At 46.4% G+C, this 21,650-nt stretch overlaps 1 protein-coding gene across 14 annotated transcripts in view; it reads left to right on the top strand.

Annotated features, from left to right (window-relative positions):
- scrib (scribble planar cell polarity protein) overlaps positions 1 to 21,650 on the top strand; it is a 107,517-nt gene that overhangs the window by 61,685 nt on the left and 24,182 nt on the right. For 12 of the 14 annotated variants that reach the window (XM_023972722.2, XM_023972708.2, XM_023972707.2 and 9 more), the window contains exons 2-19: positions 7,036 to 7,153; positions 8,381 to 8,459; positions 9,296 to 9,385; positions 9,666 to 9,722; positions 10,176 to 10,239; positions 11,081 to 11,155; positions 11,306 to 11,450; positions 11,891 to 12,009; positions 12,142 to 12,341; positions 12,702 to 12,868; positions 13,384 to 13,514; positions 14,117 to 14,242; positions 14,563 to 14,736; positions 14,988 to 15,416; positions 17,655 to 17,717; positions 20,274 to 20,363; positions 20,570 to 20,647; positions 20,758 to 21,078. In XM_023972722.2, the coding sequence (XP_023828490.1) occupies positions 7,036 to 7,153; positions 8,381 to 8,459; positions 9,296 to 9,385; positions 9,666 to 9,722; positions 10,176 to 10,239; positions 11,081 to 11,155; positions 11,306 to 11,450; positions 11,891 to 12,009; positions 12,142 to 12,341; positions 12,702 to 12,868; positions 13,384 to 13,514; positions 14,117 to 14,242; positions 14,563 to 14,736; positions 14,988 to 15,416; positions 17,655 to 17,717; positions 20,274 to 20,363; positions 20,570 to 20,647; positions 20,758 to 21,078 (2,526 nt within the window). The remainder of the gene's footprint in view (positions 1 to 7,035; positions 7,154 to 8,380; positions 8,460 to 9,295; positions 9,386 to 9,665; positions 9,723 to 10,175; positions 10,240 to 11,080; positions 11,156 to 11,305; positions 11,451 to 11,890; positions 12,010 to 12,141; positions 12,342 to 12,701; positions 12,869 to 13,383; positions 13,515 to 14,116; positions 14,243 to 14,562; positions 14,737 to 14,987; positions 15,417 to 17,654; positions 17,718 to 20,273; positions 20,364 to 20,569; positions 20,648 to 20,757; positions 21,079 to 21,650) is intronic. The other 2 variants (XM_023972709.2, XM_023972721.2) reach the window with 2 other exon arrangements.

The following is a 21,650-nucleotide window of genomic DNA, read 5'->3' as shown; positions in this document are numbered from 1 at the left end:
ACATCAGTCGCATCATTCATCCAATGTTTGAGAGCTTTTTCATTGGACTGAAGTGAGACTAATCTAGGCCTACCTAGGGCTGTTGTGGGGACCGTATTAGAGGTCGACCGATTAATCGGAATGACCGATTTAATTAGGGCCGATTTCAAGTTTCCATAACAATCGGAAATCGGTGTTTTTGGACACCGATTTGGCCGATTTAAAAAAAWATATATATATATATTTTATCACCTTTATTTAATTAGGCAAGTCAGTTAAGAACACATTCTTATTTTCAATGACGGCTTAGGAACGGTGGGTTAAATGCCTTGTTCAGGGGCAGAACGACAGATATTTACCTTGTCAGCTCGGGGATTCAATCTTGCAACCTTACAGTTAACTAGTCCAACAATCTAACCACCTGCTTTACATTGCACTCCACGAGGAGCCTGCCTGTTACGCGAATGCAGTAAGAAGCCAAGGTAAGTTGCTAGCTAGCATTAAACTTATCTTATAAAAAACAATCAATCAATCAATCCTAATCACTAGTTAACTACACATGGTTGATGATATTGTTAGTTTATCTAGCGTGTCCTGCGTTGCATATAATCGATGCGGTGCGCATTCTCGAAAAYGGACTGTCGTTGTTCCAACGTGTACCTAACCATAAACATCAATGCCTTTCTTAAAATCAATACATAGAAGTATATATTTTTAAACCTGCATATTTAGCTAAAAAAAATCCAGGTTAGCAGGCAATATTAACTTTTTATGGCTGAAGTCCCGTTAACGGGATCGATATGACAACAGCCAGTCGAAGTGCAGGGCGCCAAATTCAAAAAACAGAAATCACATTCATGTGTCTTATATCATTTTAAAGGTAATCTTGTTGTTAATCCCACAAGTGTCCAATTTCAAATAGGCTTTTCAGCGAAAGCACTACAAACAATTATGTTAGGTCACCACAAAACCACAGTAATCACAGCCATTTTTCCCAGCTAAAGATAGCTTCACAAAAACCAGAATAGAGATAAAATGTATCACTAACCTTCGATTATTTTCATCAGATGACACTCATAGGACTTCATGTTACACAATACATGCATGTTTTGTTTGATTAAATTCATATTTATATCAAAAAATCTGAGTTTACATTGAGGCGACTAGATTCACTAGTTGCAAAAACATCAAGACTTTGCATAGCCACATCGTTTCAACAGAAATACTCATCATAAATATAGATGATAATACAAGTTATACACATGGAATTATAGATATACCTCTCCTTAATGCAACCGCTGTGTCAGATTTCAAAAAAACTTTACGGAAAAAGAAACCCACGCTATAATCTGAGACGGCGCTCAAAAGTGAAACACCACAGCCGCAAAGATGGCGTCAACATAAACAAGAAAATATATGATAAATATTCCCTTTGATGATCTACCTCAAAGCACACCAGGAATCCCAGGTCCACAATAAATGTTTGTTTTGTTCGAYAAAATCCGTTATTTATGTCCAAATACCTTCTTTTGTTAGCGCGTCTGGTTTACATATCCAAADGCTAATTCTGGTCAGCGTTATATCGGACAAAAACTTCAAAAAGTGATATTACCGGTCGAAGAAACATTTWAAACTAAGTACATAATCAATCATTAGGATGTTTTTAACATACATCTTGAATAACGTTCCAACTGGAGAACTACATCGACTTCAATTGAGAGATGGAACAGAGCTGCCTCTCACGTGAACGCGCCTGTTGAATGCATGGTCACCTCATGGCACCTCATACTAAATTCTGTCTCCTTCGACCCCCCCTTCACATTAGAGTCATCAGACTTAGTTCTATTGACTGCTGACATCTAGTGGAAGCCGTAGGAAGTGAAAACTCATCCATATGTCTCTGTATTTTGAATAAGAGCTTGATTGAAAATATGGCACCCCCACTTCCTGTTTGTATTATTTCTGGAACTTCTCAGGTTTTTGCCTGCCATATGAGTTCTGTTAATCTCACAGACTTAATTCACCCGTTAGATATAATACGTAACGTAATACGTAATACGTAACGTAACGGTTCCGTATTTCACTGAAAGAATAAACGTTTTGTTTTCGAGATTATAGTTTCCGGATTCGACCATATTAATGACCTACGGCTCGTATTTCTGTGTGTTTATTATGTTATAATTAAGTCTATGATTTGATAGAGCAGTCTGAGCGATGGCAGGCACCAGCAGGCTCGTAAGCATTCAATCAAACAGCACTTTCGTGCGTTTTGCCAGCAGCTCGTCGCTGTGCTTCAAGCATTGCGCGGTTTATGACTTCAAGCCTATCAACTCCCGAGATTAGGCTGGTGTAACCGATGTGAAATGGCTAGCTAGTTAGCGGGGTGCGCGCTAATAGCGTTTCAAACGTCACTCGCTCTGAGACTTGGAGTAGTTGTTCCCCTTGCTCTGCATGGGTAACGCTGCTTCGAGGGTGGCTGTTGTCGATGTGTTCCTGGTTCGAGCCCAGGTAGGGGCGAGAAGAGGGACGGAAGCTATACTGTTACACTGGCAATACTAACGTGCCTATAAGAACATCCAATAGTCAAAGGTATATGAAATACAAATCGTATAGAGAGAAATAGTCCTATAATTCCTATAATAACTACAACCTAAAACTTCTTACCTGGGAATATTGAAGACTCATGTTAAGGAACCATCAGCTTTCATATGTTCTCATGTTCTGAGCAAGTAAGTTTAACGTTAGCTTTCTTACATGGCACATATTGCACTTTTACTTTATTCCCCAACACTTTGTTTTTGCATTATTTAAATCAAATTGAACATGTTTCATTATTTATTTGAGGCTAAATTGATTTTATTGATGTATTATATTAATTTAAAATAAGTGTTCATTCAGTATTGTTGTAATTGTCATTATTACAAATAAATAAATATCGGCCGATTTAATCGGTATCGGCTTTTTTTGGTCCTCCAATAATCGGTATCGGCGTTGAAAAATCATAATCGGTCGACCTCTAGACCGTATTACCGCCACACCGGCAGTCACTAGTCATGAAGGTAGTCAAATTCCAKATTTTTTCACGCTAATGGTCATTAGTAGCCTACCAAACTTGCTAACTGCCTGGTACTCAGCACTTTTATTGTCCCTCTAATCACTCTGACATCAATGCAAATGTGATTGAAAATCTAATCAAACACTTCATGAGAGCTCATGAGCTCATGTTGCGCAACATTTCTATAGGCTATGCAATTGCGTGAGAAAACAGTGATGGCCTTTACTAAAAAGAGGAGGATCCCGTCAGCTTTCTATAGGCTAGGCCTATTATATTATATTTACTTCTCAACTTTCCTAATATTAAGCACATTGCTTATATTTACCACAGGCGTATAGCCTACCTGGCTGACATTGAAAATAAACCACYGGAAAAGCGTCCTCCATTCGCTATTGAAGTGCATAGATGACATGTATTTTATCACTTGTGAATGATGGCCAGCATAAGAAACAATGCCTTTAAAAAATAAAAATAAAACTTGTTCGAATCATAGTTGCACACCTCATGTAGCCTAGCCCATAGGCCTATATGTTTTAATAAGGTTTGTATCACAACTAAAGTTGCCAAATAACTTCAAAAAATTCAGCACATTAATCCGCTTTACAAGAGGTGTAGAGCCTAACTGGCATACATAAGCAGCGAGTGAGTTTCAAGTTTGGGGAAGATAATTTTCACCATTAAAAATGCACCTTTTATAATAAAAGCATTACATGCATAGTTGCATTTGTGGTCACTTTTGATAATGGTGTCTTCCTGCAAATGGAACATTCGCTTTTATAGCCAACTCCCATGTGCGCATTGCTGTGCTTATGTGAAGAAATAAACTATTAGGCCATCAGCATTTTAAGCTAAACGTTCTGATCTGTTGGCAGCCACATTGCATAAAAATGTTTTTTTTTTAATGCTAGTGGTTATATTCATTTGGGATTTATCGCATCCTACAACTGTCCCCGACTATGTTTGGAATATTTACTTCTCTACATAGAATAGGTCGACTTTTGTACTATGGGGGATAGTAGATTGACATAGGCTAGTGCTTTTGCTATTTGTTAGGCCTACTCATCTTTTTGGCTGACAAAATGTGGACTGTTCTGCCAATATTTTRAATATGCACCTCAGGAACTGGATAAGGATGCGCACAGTTGCGTTCCTGATGTCTGTCTTCACTTGTAGCCTGTGAGAAAGTTTCCGATCACGTGACTGAGTGCCATGCGAGACACTTCGAATTGCGCAGCACACCCATGGTGAAGGGCACAATGCAGCACTCCGGGCCGCGAAAGGCATGGATTTTTTTTAGGGTGCATTACCACCACAAAGAGAATGCCGGCGAGAAATTCGAGGCATTATCAAGTGCTTGTCAAATTGTGAATGAGAGACTGATAAAGTCTTTACAGGCTGCGCAAAAAAACTAACTAGAGCTCATGCCTTTTCAAGCAACTTTTTTCAAATCATCATTAGTCTCATCATGCAGCCTTGTATTAAAAATCAAAACATATAGCCCAACGTTTGTACAACCACTAAAGTTACATTAAMAACTCTAAATTCTGCATAGAGCAGTACCTATTTATTTGTTAACCGCTCAACACAGAATAGCTGCYTTTGCACACTCCCTCAAGTTGTCGTTTTGGAGAAGAAACATTTTTTTTTCTCTGACTTGACTCGGGGATGGGCGTTTTTATGTAGAAGCACCAGAGAGGAGACTGTATGACCGTGATGCGGCTGTGTTGGCTGGCCATTCTGCAGCGGACTGAATGGCCGTCTTTGTCAGTGGGGCATAATCGTCCGTTCTCGGGACTGATTGCATTACGGCAGGCCAGCTTGCCCCTCACTGACTGGGTTCTGGAGAGACTTTCTGTGTCCCAAATAGCACCTTAGTTCCTTTTGTAGTGCACTACTTTTGACCAAGGCCCATAGGAATAGGGTCCATTTGGAATCGCAGACTCAGAGAGGGGAAGGGGAGGGAGGTATGGAACATATCAAGAAGCTTTAATCTACATTGGTATGGTCTCGCATGGAGGAGTCTTTCCCCTCAACTGTTTTGGTGTCTCCTGTTGTCCTGACTCATGTGGTTGATATGGGAACCGTTGAACAAATGTGTCTGTCTCTGTGTCCATGAACTTAGTTGACTCCTGTTGAACGTCTGTCTGTTGGTTTGCAGAATACGAAGGGGTGTGTGTGTGTGTGTGTGTGTGTGTGTGTGCGTGCTCTCCCATGGCTATAGAGTAAACTGTTATGCCAGGAGCGGGTGGCTGCTCTCTCTGAGTCTTCCATCTGGGCCCGAGCTGCAGTTCACATGGTCCCCTGGCTCTTATTTCCTCTTCCGGTCACCTGATGCCTTTCACCTGCCAGAGCCACCGTACGCCACCCACAACAGCTCTCCCTGCCAGCTGCCAGACCTGGCCCTGCCACACGCATGCACACACTCACTCCTACTCACTCTCTCGTGCTCGCACACACTCTCCATCACGTGCACACACTCCTTGGTGAGAGAGTGCAGCTCACCACCCGGTACCAACCAAATAGAATATATTCTAACTAAGAGAATAGGAAGTATTCTTCCCTCTGGCAGTTTAATTTTAGAGCTGTTTTCTAGCATGTCATATTGTTTGCATCCCAAATGGCACCCTATTCCCTACATAGTGGACTACTTTCGTCCAGAGCCCTATGAAGTAGTCCACTATGTAGGAAATAGCATGCCATTTGAGATGCAGATATTGTCTACACTCCATTGCTGCCTGTCGGCCAGAAACTCTACACCACGAAGCACAAAGGGAGGCCTCAATTCACTCAATCGATATGCCTAAGAACGTTTATGCAACTTCCCCTAGAGACAGGAGTTTTGCAGTGGAATTGTGAAACATCTTGATTGGTGGGAACCAGTGAGCAATTTCCAAGTTTTTCACGTTAATCATGTCAAACACATAAACCGATGCCTTTCACTCAAGGGAATCCAATATGTCATGTTAAGTTGAGTGTATCAAAGTAGATGTTTGGTTCAGGCTCCATGTCTTCTGGTGACTTGGAATGGTATTCTGATTCAGAATCATGGATGTCTGAGTTCCTTCACATTGTTTGATTGCAATGATGCCCTCATTGCCCAGGCAGACACTGGCCCTCTGTGGCTGCAGACTCACGGGGATGATTGAGTATTTAATGGCTGCATAGTTGGGAACCCGTTCCCTATGCCTGCCTGCCAGGCTGTGTAGCTAGCAGCAGAGGACACACCGCCTGCCCGCCCAGCCACCCGGTGCTGCCTGCCTGCTGGAGGAATGTTCTGAATGCCGTCCCCTACCCTTTCAACAACCAGCCTCTTGTGAAAATACTTGGCAACGCAGCCCGGGCCTGAGCAGAGCTCTCCTATCCAAAGCCACTTTTATTTGTCCGCCATTGCCATAGCGACGCGAGGAGGGGTTTAGGGACATGCCGATGGAATCGGTTCAAAGAAATCCTGAAGAAAGATGTAGGCTAGGCCTGTTCTGGTAAAAATCCAGGGACTTGTGTAGTGGTATATTTCTGATCATGTGTTTGCAACCTGGGGTTTGACAGTCTACAGAGTGTGGTTTGAGGGGTTGATGGAGTGGAGAGAATTGAGCTAGGAGAAATGCTGATAAATTGTGCACTGCATCAAAAGTCCCACAATCAAACTTTTCTGGTGAACAGCACGATATACAGCTCAACGCTCTGCATTTAGGTGCCCCTTCCAACTCTTTGATCGCATTGACAAATGTTGAGTTGACTGTTTGGGTTTAGCATACATGCTGCAGTTTGAAAGTGTCTTAACCCAGTGGGAGTTTAGATATGCCAGCGACTTGAAGGCTTCGATGGAAAGGGGTCATCGTCTGACTCGGGTAAAGTCCTATTCCAAAAAGGAAACGTTGATGGCATTTTTCAATGCGTASGTGCTCTTTTATTTATTAAAAGCTGACGTGTTTCAAAACACAATCTATCTTTTGTCCAAGCTTTTTGTTGTCCTAACCCAGTAATTCCCTGTGTCTGTTCAGCCTTTCTTTAGACTTCTGAACCTGCGGAAGCTGGGCCTGAGTGACAATGAGATCCAGAGGCTCCCTCCTGAGGTGGCCAACTTCATGCAGCTGGTGGAGCTCGACATCTCCAGAAACGGTTAGGACACACACACACACTCACTCGGTCGGTGGCCTCCTCTGCTGGGGTCAAAACCAGGTTCAATACCAGCATATTGCAACCATGCATGCAAATGACCACAATGAACAGACAATTATTTTAACGACCAACTAATAAATAACAAATGCTGCTTTGGCAAGCATGCTGCAAACACCACTTTCAGAGAACCAGCAAGAAGGTAAGACCTAGTGCTAAAACCTGCATTCATGGGCAGACAAGCTTCACAAAATACGAGCAAGCAGGCAATTGCCTTATAGACCAATAGAAACAGATTCTGTGGCAGACAGTAKAGCACCAACAAGCTGAAAACAACACATTCGACTCACCAATGTCCCAACTCACTCCTGGCCTTGCCAGCCCTGTTAGTTAAACACAGAGACAGAAGGGCATGTAAGAAAAGTGATCTGGGATTTAAACCCTACATATACCCACCTAGAAACCAATGCCAGGCGCTCAAGTCAATGCCGCCCTCGATCGTATATGTCAAACCGATCTCAAATGTTTCCTGGTTTATTTAGTCCTAGTTGTCGTTGCCCTCTGTGTCCTTGCTGTAAATATTACATAGTGGGGAGTGTTTATATGAGACATCTGTCCTGGTGCCACAGACCGACTGCATCAGGGGCTGCCAGCCGAGCCAAGAGCTGTGGGAGATGTGGCCTAACGACTTAGTCCATCTGTGCTCAGCTACTGCTGCCTTGGTTCTATTGCCCAGGAGAGTAACACACTAACCAGTCTCCATGTGTCGGACCAGGCTCCTAAACCTAGCATGGATTTCATACTTATGTGTAGGTTAGGTTAGGGCCAAGTTCTGGCAGTATACATACATCTAAGGTTCAGATACAGACCAACCTTAATGTAGTCCCCCAAAGAGAGAGTGTGTGTGTGTGCGCGCGTCAAGCGTTTTTAAATGGTACCGATCAGGCTGATGACAGCGACACTGACTGTTACTTGAATGTCTGATCATGTAAGAAAGAAAAATATGGTAATTATCATAGTCTTGTCAATGAGAACAGGTGAAGGGGTTTCCCTTTTCTCTTCGTCCTCTTTTCTGCCCCATCCATCCCTGTTCTTTGTCCCCCTCTCCCATCATCACCAGCCCATCTGCTAGTGATTACAAGGGAGGGGAACCTGAAATGGTGGTCTCAGTAGAATGTGACCCCGCTGAGTGTGCCCCCCCCCACCCCCACTCACTCACTCTCTCCGCAGACATTCCTGAGATCCCCGAGAGCATTAAGTTCTGCAAGGCGTTYGAGATTGCAGACTTCAGTGGAAACCCCCTCTCCAGGTTAGTGGATCAGTCCAGGGCCGCCTCTCTCTCTCTCTGTCTTTCCTGTTGCCTTTGAGGAAATGTCTGGGCCATACCAAGTTATCATTTGAGATACGTGGGGGGAGGTGCACTTCAGTAGTTCATTGTCATACTTGTGATTCATTATTTCTTTCCATAATGGCCTTGAAGATAAACAACCCAAAACAATGAAGTGGACAAAGAAATATTTTAACAAGTTGCTATATATTTATATCTCAAGTTGTCGCCCAGATGTGTCAAAGGCTCAGAGRAGGACCTTTCTCAGTACTAGATTATGTACATGAGCAAAACGTCTAGAGGAGAACAAGGCTTTGTGAGGCTACAGTACGCTGTTCGCTGACCCAGAAACTAGCATGGTATTAAGTATAGAAGTGGAATGCTCGACAAGGCAAACCCTCTCCCTGCTGCAGCTTCCTCCTATAGAATAGGAAAAGAACTGTTGGCAGCAGTGGTGATGGTGAGTGCTTTGTCAGATGGATCTGGGCACATAATGTGTGTCCGTCCCAAATGGCACCCTATTCTCTATATAGTTCACTACAGGCCCTGGTCAAAGGTAGTGCACAATAAAGGGAATAGGGTGCCATTTGGGACACACACATAGGCAGGGGAGGAAGCTATTCCAACTGCTTCAAGGGCTGGTGTTGAAGGGCCATTGAGAAACTACCTACTTTCTCTCGTGTTCTCGTCTCACTCACTCTCTCTCCCCGGCTCGCTCGATCCCTCCCTCCCCCGGGTCGCTCGCTCGTTCTCCGCCCTCTCGCGCTCGCTCCTTCTCCCTTTCCATCTGTTTTCRTGTCTTCTGTCCTCATCACTAGGTTGCCTGATGGTTTCACTCAGCTGCGAGGGCTCGCCCACCTGGCCCTCAACGACGTGTCACTGCAGACACTGCCCAACGACATAGGAAAGTAAGTACACACACCAATGAAATATGCAGACCAACCACCTTGCATGAATGGGTATTTGAACTCCGACACGGGTTTCCTTCTTGCTCTAAACATTTGAACTCCTCGTTCTGTAAAATGAAAGACACTGGTACAGGCCTAATTACATGACACAGTGGGCTCTCAGACAGACAGACTGACTGCTCTGAGTGACCAGATGGACGAGTCCCATCGCCATGCCAAGTTAACCAGGACCAGCAGACACCCCATCTGACTAACCTCTCCTCCTCCCTCTCTCCTGCAGCCTGGCCAACCTGGTGACGCTGGAGCTCAGGGAGAACCTGCTCAAGTCCCTGCCCACGTAAGTGCCCTCTTTAGCCAGGCATAGTTCCCAGCCTCCCTCCATGCTAGCAAAGGTGGTTGTTTCCTAAAAAGGACTCCTTGATGATATGACTAGTGATTTGAAGCACAATGGAGACCTCAATCGTCACTAGTGTATCTGTTCACTAGTTAACCGCAGTAGTAGCTCCCTTCTCTATTGATGCAGTTGTTGTCATAGGGACAGACTGTCAATTTGTGATTGCTGAATGACAAGCTTGGCTTGTCGTGACTGTGTGTGTGTGAAAGATTGGGGCGTGATGCTTAGTGATTTAGCATATCTGGTCCTGACTGTAACAGTCCAGATGTCGCCTTGATGTGTTTCTGTATAGATTATAAATKTGTTCTCAAACTGAGTGTGTTTCAACAAGACTGTGTCTATGCAGTAGTCCCCATTACTTCAGGGTTTTTATGATTGATTGTTCCTCTTATCCAGGTCGCTCTCTTTCCTGGTGAAACTGGAACAGCTGGACCTGGGCAGCAATGAACTGGAAGTGTTGGTAAGAACAAGCTCCAAATGGCACCCTATTCCATATATATATATAATGTGTGTACTACTTTTACCAGAGCGCTATGGGCCCTCATGCACTATGAAGAGAATAGGGTGCCATTTGGGACACATCCGTAGTTGTACCCTTGAGTCCTGTTTGTTTGAGCATGGGAACGCCTGCCTGGCTAGCCTTCTCATTGGGACAGGGTAAACAGTGCCTGTTGAGCTGACAAGGGCGTAGTCTGAGCAAACAACCTGACGTCATGRTACCGCCTGACACCCTGCCTGTCATACTGTACACTGCTCAGCCTTGACAGGGATGCTAAGTCTTTTAWTGTCATTTATCACTCAGATACAGTCTGGGGTCATTTTTACAGGTTTTGTGTTCTCTGGGATTGATTCCCAATGCCTTTTTTGGAGCTCAAAGTGAATTACCCCGCAGGGATAATGTTTTTTTCCCATATTGAATTGGAACAGGACCCATCTTGTTTTGGATAGCAACATGCTTTGTTTGGTTTATGGGCATAGCCAACAGGCACAGTGCGTGGGTGTGCATATATAGTTTTTTTTTCTTCAGTTGAATCTTGCCCCCTTCCACAGCCATTTGGGGACCCCAGAGTGGAATGGGGGTATTTGGGGCGTATGATGTGTGTTTATGTAGCCACCCCACCTCTTCTCTTCCCAAATGATGCATATTTAAGTGGATGCTGCGTGMTTGTTCCCACTCGCTTTAGCGTACATTGGCTCAGTACACCTGATCGCCTGGCCTCGTGTCACAAAGCAGAGCAACGATGACATACATCATGCCCTCTGTTTACCTTCTCTCTCTTTTTCCCCTCTATCTCTAACAGCCAGACACACTTGGTGCTCTCCCTAAGCTACGGGAGCTTTGGTTGGACCGTAACCAGCTCTCCTCATTACCACCAGTGAGTATGGTCCTGGCTCATCATCTATGCCCATCTTATTCGCTTAGACTCAGAATATTGTTCAGTATGAAACCCATCACGTACATTTGAGTGAGTATTCACACTAAAAACGACTGCTGTGCCTGTGTGTGTGTGTGCCTGTGTGTGTAGGAGCTGGGGAACCTGCGGAGGCTGGTGTGTCTGGACATGTCAGAGAACCGCCTGGAGGAGTTGCCCTCGGAGCTGAGCGGCCTGCTGGCCCTCACTGACCTGCTGCTCACACAAAACCTCCTGGAGGTGGTCCCTGACAGCATAGGTGAGAAGGAGAGGGATGCAAGGAGGGAGGGAGAAAAGATTAACTGATGGCATTCTGTCCCTTTGTACAGTGCCTTATTCACCTGAACTGGTTTACACAGTAGCTTCATTGTCAAACTGAACTTTTTTTAAAGTACTTTGCCAAGGTGTCTGCTTTTTACCAATAAGTAGACCCATGGACATTATCGTTGCATGAATGCAATTGAAGGTAATGCACTTGAKTCATGAAGAACTACACTGCCCCCTATTGGGGAAATAATGCTAGTAAATTGACATAAAAGCTTGCTCATGTTCATTATGAACCAAACAGACAATAACTGACTTCAAAGGGGACCTGAACTTGTCCAATAAACACGTTTTCATTTTCCGTTACAAAACGCTTTGCTACGATGTGCGCWAATGAATACGACCCGGCTGACTCGATGTTTGTTGTTTCTCCAGGCTCTCTGAAGCAGCTGTCCATCTTGAAAGTGGACCAGAACCGACTGACCCACCTGAGCGACTCCATAGGAGAGTGTGAGAACCTGACYGAGCTCGTGCTGACCGAGAACCTCTTACAGGTGCAGAACCACTGCATTTATAACCAAGTTTCTTTGGTTCAGAACAAATGTACAGTTCATTGCCTTTTAACAACCCCCTTGAGATGCATTATTTTTAATATTCATGAAATGTGTAAATGTTTAACTCTGTAGACTCTGCCTCGCTCGCTGGGCAAGCTGAAGAAGCTGACCAACCTGAATGCGGACCGCAACCGGCTGGGCAGCGTGCCCGATGAGCTGGGCGGCTGCGCCAGCCTCAACGTGCTCTCCCTCAGGGACAACCGTGTGGCCAAGCTGCCTGCTCAACTGGCCGACGCCACCGAGCTCCACGTGCTAGACGTGGCAGGGAACAGGTAACCCCGCTACGCCTCCCATATAGGTCCCGCAYCTCGTTGGTGCGATCCTCTCTTATATCTAGTATCGCCGCTCCTCAYGTCATCTGAGATCCTTCACTTGATCCTTTTTTTTATCAAACCTTACAATTGAATAGTAATGTAATATATGCAGTTTAGCAGACGCTGTTTCCAAAACGAGTTACGGCAGGGCGTGCATATATTTTCATATGAGTTGCCTCAGCAGGAACTGAACCCACGGTCCTGACGTTGCCAGCGCAATATTCTATCACCTGAGCCACACCGGATGTATTCTTATAAATCAGAATAGTACTTTCCATATGTTGCGTCCATGTTAACGGTCTTGTGTGGTGTGCACAGGTTACAGAACCTCCCGTTTGCCCTGGCCAACCTCAACCTGAAGGCCATGTGGCTGGCAGAGAACCAGTCCCAGCCCATGCTCAAGTTCCAGACGGAAGATGAGGAGAGCACCGGGGAGAAGGTGCTCACCTGCTACCTGCTACCCCAGCAGCCTTCCTCTAGCCTGGGTGAGTTAGCCTTACACCACTGTCATCATCATGATCTTCTTCCTCTCTCACTACCTCTGTTCTCAGCTTTGTCCTAGGTTTTTCACTATTTACAGACTTTCTTTACCTCTTTCTTCACTCTCTCTCTCTGCATATCCTCTTTCCTTCACTTCCTCTAACATAAGGGCTACACGGTAGGTGTTTCACCTGCTACGCTGGAAGTGTAACGTTTGACCAGCTCCCTGCTCCATAACGATGACCGTTTGAGTCCAGTGACAATGCTCATCTATCCTGCTTTCATCTAATGTTAACTATTGGAAGCGTAGCCTGTGTTTATAACCCAGAGTCCTTCTCGCTCTCCTGTCGCGCTCAACCCAGATTTAGTTACCATCACTTCTCCTAACATCCATTCATCCCATGTACCATCAAAACATTATTTTTTTCAATCCAGTAATTCATTATCTTGTTAGAGTTGTTGGAAGGTCCGACCTGATTTGTAACTCGGTCCCTCTCTTCGATCCGGTCTCTCCCTACAGAGAACCTGCTCCAGAACAGTGTGGACGACAGCTGGACAGACAGCAATCTGAACCGCGTGTCAGTCATCCAGTTCCAGGAGGAGACCACCAAGCAGGAGGCGGAGGACGACGAGGCGGCCGCGGAGCGCAGGGTAAGAGAAATCAAAATACAGCTGTATTTGTCACATGCTTCATAAGCGACATGTGTAGACGAACAATGAAATGCTTACCTATTAGGCCCTTCCCAACAATGCAGAGAGACAAATTATAACACTAGTAGTACATAATACACAATGCGTAACGAGAGAATGAATACACTTTGTTTTTAAATACATTTTGTAGGTTATTTTGGCACTTTATTTGGACAGTTATGAAATGAGAGGGGGATACAGGCAGGTGGGAGAAACAGTGGGGAATGGCGGACGTGTGGATTGAYCCCCGGTCGCTGATAAGGAGCTTTGTTCACGTGACTCCTGCACTGCGCGAGCCAACACATTCTAAAGTGAAGCACTCGATGGCTGGCTCTCAACTTCGCTTCCTTGTCCATTCCTTTCCCACTATGACCTCTGATCTGACAGGGCTTCAGGTGAAAGTAACATGATGGAGAGGGCGTCCAGTCAGACAATCAGTCATTGTTTCGGCAGCGTCACAAGTCGGTCCTACTTTGTCCTTGGGTCTTGATTTACTGTTTGCCTGAGGAGGACTGTCTGTAATTGACTGTCAGTCTGGGGAGTTTACTGGTGCGTGTGTACAGGGTCTCCAGCGGCGGGCGACACCACACCACAGTGAGCTGAAAGTGATGAAGAAAGGGATTGAGGAGAGGAGGAATGAGGCCTACACTTCCAGAGCTGATGGAGAGACGGAGTCCCCTGGTGCTGAGGTACAACACATCACCYACACGCCACTGGACATCCTACATGGCACCCTACTTGAGATCCATGAGCACAAATATAAATAAAAGGTTGCGTCCTAAATGTCACCCTATTGCCCATTATAGTGCACTTCTTTTGACTAGGGTCCATTTGGGAGACAGGCACACAAAGTAAAGCATGTGTATCCCAAGTAAGAAGTGGGTTCTTTCTGYGCAGTGTCAGCGTCATGGGTCATTGTGTAACGTTCTGACAGCATCTGAGTGTTACCTGTTGGTCACCAATCCAGGATTCTGTTTTTCCGTTCCGCCCGTGTGATTGGTGGTTGCAGGAGAAGCGGCTGAGCGATCTGTCCAATCAGAGCCACGACTCTGCGGCGTCCAACAGCACGGCCTCGGCCAACTCCCACGAAGAGAGGCGGGGCCTGATGACCACAGACCTGGTGGGTGGGCGTGGGCCCCAGGAGGAGGAGGAACTAGATGAGATGGAGGTGGAGTACGTAGAGGTGAGTTTCACTATTCACTACTATGACAGTCTGTTACAATCACCTCCTAGTACTGGAGCTGCCTTTTAAGACCTGGAGTTTTACTTGGCCAGGAAAAACTATGTTCCCTAGTTATACACTTTCTCCTGGTCAGGTCAATTAATTAATCATGCATAACAGTAACTTGAGAGATGTCCTCGTCTTGAATACGATCCCTTCCCTCCTGCTCTTTCTTTCTCTCCCTTTACTCACACCATCCCCTCTRCCACCAGCCCACGGTGCACTTTGCAGAGGAGCCTGTGTACCGYGGTGGGGACGAGAATGGTGACGATGAGGAGGGCGAGGATGGGGTCCCACACAGCTACGAAGAGGAACAACAGAGGCCCCAGTTCCCCACGGAGAAGCAGCGTCTGATCAGGAAGGACACGCCGCACTACAAGAAGAACTTCAAGATCACCAAGCTGCCAAAACCCGAGGCGGTGGCCGCGTTACTGCAGGGCTTCAGCCCCGACGCTCACCTGGGCCAACACCCCGCCTCGCACCACACTGCCCCTGAGGAGGAGGAGGAGGAGGAGGAGGAGGAGGAGGAGGAGGAAGGGGAGGAGTGTATGGTAACTCCACAGCGCCACAACAGGATAGAAGAGCCAGAGCTGGAGGATAGGAGTCTGCTTCATGCCAACTCCTCCCTGCAGCCGGTCAAGGTAACCTGGGCTCGTGGTGGGCTGGGGTGGGGGGGTAGAGAACACATGTTTACAATATGAACATAGTCTATAATGAGTAGTTGTACAAAACTGAAATGTACACACTATCATATCATGCAGCTATCGTGTTCAGGGCCCTCATYTTTTTTCTGATAACTAGACTAACAGGGGTCAGCTGGTCACGCGAAACTCCACGCCCTAACCATGTATCCCAATTTCAAATTAGCCAGGACAACCATGGGACTAGTTTTTCCTTTTGCGTTTTGCCTCATGAAGCTGACAGTTGAATGAAGCTCTTGCACACCTTCTCTCTTCACGCTGACATGTTACTGGCCTGCAGCTCGCCTCTATGCACCCCCTAGACACGCAAGTGCATAGAAGCTCCCCGTCGATCTGTCACCATGCAACCTGCATTCGGTCTGGACTGCTGGCATTGGATTCGATATAGGAGATGACATTGCATGCCGTGTTGCTGTGCATAGGAAAAACAAACCAATGGATACGGGGATGTTTGCCGGGGATGTTTGCCGGGAGTTGTCTTATGGCTTTGCACTCGTGCTTTTACGTTGCTCTCTKTGTCCCACACAAGCAGGTCTCGTTCTTACGTTCACAGACGGCGGCAGCCGGTATTCGGTAACTTGATAAAAGACATAATAACTAACGAGTGGATTTTCTCATTAACAGTATTTGATAAACGTTTTGTAAATGTTGTCAGACAGACCGACGGTCTTACGAACGGACAACCAGCGCACACCAAATCAGGTGTCAGTTGTTTAAACGCTTCGGACATGGACACGTTTCACTCCTTTAGTCAAAGGCTGTGTACCAAATGTCTCCTTAATCCCTGGTCAAAAGTRGTACACTATACAGGGAATAGGGTGCCATTTTGGACAAACGCATATTATTTTATCCACACACTACCCAGYCTGCTCAGAGTGGAGCTCCCTCTTGTGGCTCCTCTGAGCATCTCAAGGACTACTTATCAATAATACCCATCAAATCTGCTTAGTAAAAAGTGAAGATGATGAATCCCCAACCCCATCAGCTGTGCACTAGACTCCTATGCTGGCCTCCTGCTGGCCTCCTTCACCATGCCTCTGTCTGCCCACCTCAGTACTATGCTTCTCTCCGTATCATTTGCTGTCTGCTGTTGTGTTTTTAATTGGTTAATGAACTTTCCCTTACCTGCTTTCCTACATTTGTGTGTTAGTGAGAGTGTGTGGATATGGCTCTTGAAATGTATGACTCGGAAGACAATTATTGTATTCAAATTGATTATTAATCGTAATCACCACTAGCGCTGCTAACTAATGTGCGTTGAATGATGGAGGTGTGTGTCTGTGTGTGGTGCCTGATTGTCTACCGACCATCCAGAATTTCTCTTGGCCGAGGTGGAAATGTTGAGACCCAGACAAACCGCTTTTTGCTAAATGTACACCTACAGCACGGAACAATCTCTCACCATTTTGATSCAGATTTCACATTGAAGGGAAACGCACCAATGGCTTTTCACAATTATTTTGTGTGAGGCTGTCACCTTTTAGCTCTGCAAACACAATCACTTGGAGTACATGCAAAGTCATACAATATCTAATGTTGATTTGAGGTGTTTGGATATAATGATCTGATTCCTGGGTTTTTTGAGTAGTACTTGTAGATACTTGTCAATCATGTTTGTAATCAATCTGAAAAACGACTGCTGCACAGTAGAATGTGTATAAATGAAATGACTACAAAGGGGAACAGGGTTTCCTGTGGTGTCTGTCTATAGGCTGGAGGGGACTTTGCGCTGGGAGCCACTGCTTTCTTTCCCCCGCTTTTCTTTCTGAACACAAGCTGCCCTCCCCGTGTGGCCTGTAACTCACCTCATCCTGGGTCTCGAGTTTCCACCCCTGCCTGCTTCCGCTTCTGGTGGCTGGGGAGTGAGTGATGTGTGTGACCGATGTTGCCACTGTTCAAATGACCTCAACTGGCGATGAAATTGGCCGTATCAAATGTAGTCCCTAGTTCAACCACTATACAATAGTGGATATGACCTTTTGGGGTTTATCCCTGTGGCTGAATGTATGTGTGTGTGTGTGTGTGTTATTGTTCTTTGACGTGTTTGTATGCGTGTGTGTGCGGTGTTCTGTTTTTGATTTATCCGATTTTTGTTTTGGTTGGAGTATGCTTGTGTGCATATTTAGTTATTTTGGCCTCACTAATCCGCATGCCTCTCGCTGGTTCCTGTCCTAACAGGGGGTGTCATTTGATCAAGTCAATAATCTGCTGATTGAGCCTGCTCGAATTGAGGAGGAAGAGGTCTGTACTTTCTCTCTCTCACTCCATCCATCCACCCCCCCCCCTCTCTCTCTCGTTCCCCCACTCACTCACCCATTCACCCACCCGCTGGCTCTCAGAGGGGAACCGAAAAATAGCCCACAAAAATCCATGATTAATCCAAGCCAATCGCCAGGGAAATGTTCACCACAACTCTCTGTTGGACCACCAGCGTGATAGAACTCGAAGCGGACTAACAGAACTTGAAGGGGACCAAAATGGACAGAGGGTTATAGGATTCAAATGATATCTGTAACAATAAGGTTATACGAATTGTAAGAAAGGTGGGTAGATTTTATCTGGTGCAAATCTGGTTACCATTCAATGACGTCCTACCCCATTGTCGGGTTCTACCGACGCTTGTGGCTCGCCCCCCCCCTCCCCGCTCGTTCTTCTCTCGCTCTTCTACCATCCCTCGTTCAAACTGAAAAGAGGTCCCTGGAGTGAATGGGCTGCTTGTGCTGCTGTCTGTGATGGAGGTCCGTCTTCTTTCAGGTTTTAGTTTCTCACCAGGCACTAGCAGGGATCTGGCCCACACAGATGGAACTTCTAACCAGGACAAATGTGTCTTCTAAAAGATATCTAAAATAATTGCGTACCTTTTTGTGAGAACATGTGCATCATGAAATAAGTTGAATGGTATACCAAAACCAGCCGTTTCCACTGGTACCACACCGTCCATCTATCAACGTATGAAAAAGAAACACACCGGGCTACGTCTCAAATGGCACCCTATTCCCTATATAGTGCACTACTTTTGACYTCAAAAGTAGCACACTATGTAGGGAATGGGGTGCCATTTGGGACTCCGCCTGGCTCTGTACGGTGATTTCAGTCCAGAGTGTAAGCKCTTTGCTCAATGATCTGCTCTGATGAATAGCTCAAGAACCACCGAGCAGCTTATCAGTTCTGTTCAGAACTTAACATTCAATAGAGACACCAAGGATATGTGAAACACCTGACACAGTAAATACGATTCTGGTTAAATGTCCATTGTTTGGGATGGATGTTTTTATTTCTGTATTATATTAACGTTCGTTTTGAAATGATAGGATGGTGCCATTTGAGTGGTAGCATTACAGGTAACTGCCAAAATAAAGGAAACACCGACATGCGTGGTGCATTTCCATTCAGGATTTACCCCAGTGTTTTACCCAAAAGTCTCAGACTTTTCTATTTCCATCTATGCGGGCTGGCACCCGTGTCTCTGGGCCATGACTCCAGCAGACCTGCTCTCACTTGGGGTCAAAGCCAGGCCACTGGTACTTTTCAGCTGGTATTTACGGAACAATGGCTGAATGTGAACTTTAACACCTTCTCACAAAGCAACTGTCTTGATTATGCAGAGGTTCTTGATTCTGCTCTTCACAAGTCCTCACMGTCAGCCCTAGCTATGGAAACAACTCAGTTTCCCCAGTATAACGTAAGTGTATACGCTAGTGTAACACTGGTGCTAGTCAAAGTGTCTCAGTAGGGCGTTGGGCCACCACGAGRCAGAACAGCTTCAATGCACCTTGGCATAGATTCTGGAARGCTATTGGAGGGATGCAACACCATTCTTCCACGAGAAATTCCATTTTGGTGATTTGTCGATGGTGGTATGTACCTCGTAATGGCATAAAAGTATATTTGATCATTCATTTGGTTAAAATGACCTTCAAAGATGTAACACGGTTCATAATGGAGTGATTGTGTGGCTCGGATTTATGGGGGAATCCTTGGTGAGTGACTGCACGTCTGGTGAGGATTCCTGTGGATTGGTTGGCATGTGCGTCATGTGCCCGTGTTTGCATTTTGCAACGGTGACAACGAGTTTGTGAGAGAACGGAGCCTTGTCGTCGTTGACGACCCAACGGAATCACCCTCCGCTGCCCCCCCCCCACCAACGCAGCACTTTCACTCAACTCTTTCTTTCCTCTCTCGCTCCCCGACTATCTCTCACCCTCACCCCCCCACTCTGCATGGCTTGCGCGGACAGCATTCACACACAAGTTAAGACCCTACATGTTATGATTCGTAGTGTCTCGTGTGTGTACCCCCCCCCTCCGCGTTGTGACTGTTCCATGACATAGTATTGTGTTACATACAGCCCCCTCCTCAAATACACACCTTCGTGCTAGTGTCTGAAACTGTTTTTATGTCAAAAGCAATACGTGTTTGTCCAGTTGTTTCACTGTGTCTTTGGGCTAATGTCAATGCATTGTGATATGATGGGTAATTAGTTTAGTACTACTGTTTAATGATACTGCTTTCTTCCTGCTTCAACGGCAAAATGGCCGCCTTTTGATAAGTTCATGTAGCTACTCTGCAATGTGAGATGCAAGGCAACACGCTCTTGTTTTTTCCCCTCATTCAACATACACTTGAATTGAGTTTAGCCCTGAGACCAGAGTAGCCCCTGTCTTGTCTTGTCTGTCCCTAGTCTGTGTCAATGCCGCAGTCCTCATCCCTCTTGTCCCAGCCTGTCTATCTGACGATAGGGCTGTTGTATGGGGGTGTCTCCACTCAGTGCGCTGACCCCCTCTCCTCCATTTCCAGCACAACCTGACCATTCTACGGCAAACTGGGGGTCTGGGCATCAGCATAGCCGGAGGAAAGGGATCCACACCCTACAAGGGGGATGATGAGGTGAGGGCCGAGGACCGCTGTGGACACTCCTAAATGTACCGATGGGCTGCGTCCCATATTCCCCATTTACTGCTCTACAGGGCCCCGGTTCAAAAGTAGTGCACTACATGGGGAACAGGGTACTATTTGGGACGCTTTCCTATTCTGCGGACCTATTGGGCCTTGTGACTGTGTACTAGAGTCCGTCCGTCTGTCTGTCCCTCCAGGGCATCTTCATCTCCAGGGTGTCTGAGGACGGACCTGCGGCCCGGGCTGGGGTCAAAGTGGGAGACAAACTCCTCGAGGTAAAGTCTGTGCACGCACGATAAGATGTTGCGTTCATGGTCTACATGAKCAGGCCTTTTGACTGTAGAGAGAGCCATGTGAACCATGGTCTCTGCTCCCTCCCTCTCAGGTGAACGGCGTGGCCCTCCAGGGGGCGGAGCACCACACGGCGGTGGAAGCCCTGCGCAGCTCGGGCACCGCCGTCTCCATGAGCGTCATCCGGGAGCACATGGTGGAGCCGGAGAACGCCATCACCACCACGCCGCTGAGGCCCGAGGACGACTACTTCCCCCGGGAGAGACGGGCCAGCGGGCTGCCCTTCTGCATGGAAGCCAGCTCCCCCGCAGGCCCCCGACACAGGCGGTCTGCCTGCCTGGTCCGCAACGACAAGGGCCTGGGCTTCAGCATCGCCGGGGGCAAGGGTTCCACAGCTTACCGCACGGGGGACTTGGTGAGAGAGACGCGCGTCCTTAGTGTACATTAGACACAGAGTCACACACGTACCTGCTGAATGTACAGTAGACACAGTGAGACACGCCGTAGAGTTTCCATATCTAGGTCGTGTGGTGGAGGAGTATTGGACGCCATTTCATCCCTGYTGAATATTTAATCCCTTCGTGGTGAAACACTGTGTGTGGTGTCAGGTTGTCCCACTTCACAAGTCAACGGCACCTAACTGCACTAGCTACAGCATTAGAGGGAGAAGTCTAGTCAGGAGTGGTASGTTTCCTACCTATTTCTGTTTAATGCCCAGTCATAGCCTTCAACCCCTCCAAGGTTTCCATCATTCAGACAGCCACTTTTCCACTCCTGACGTTTTACAGCCGTCGCCAAGGAGACAGATATGAATAGCGAGCCTTGACACCTGATKGGTCCTGTGTAACTGGGATGTGGGTATTTTTTGGGGCCACCGCATTGGCAACGTTCATGGCTACATGTCCTGTGCAATACTGCTCTCAAACAGACCCCCACAGCCCAGGGAGRCCACGGACAGAAACTGAGACGCACGCTCACCGTTGGAGT

The sequence above is a fragment of the Salvelinus sp. IW2-2015 genome, linkage group LG27 (assembly GCF_002910315.2).
Source record: "Salvelinus sp. IW2-2015 linkage group LG27, ASM291031v2, whole genome shotgun sequence".
Classification (NCBI taxonomy): Eukaryota; Metazoa; Chordata; class Actinopteri; order Salmoniformes; family Salmonidae; genus Salvelinus; species Salvelinus sp. IW2-2015.
This window is presented reverse-complemented; position numbering and strand designations above follow the sequence as displayed.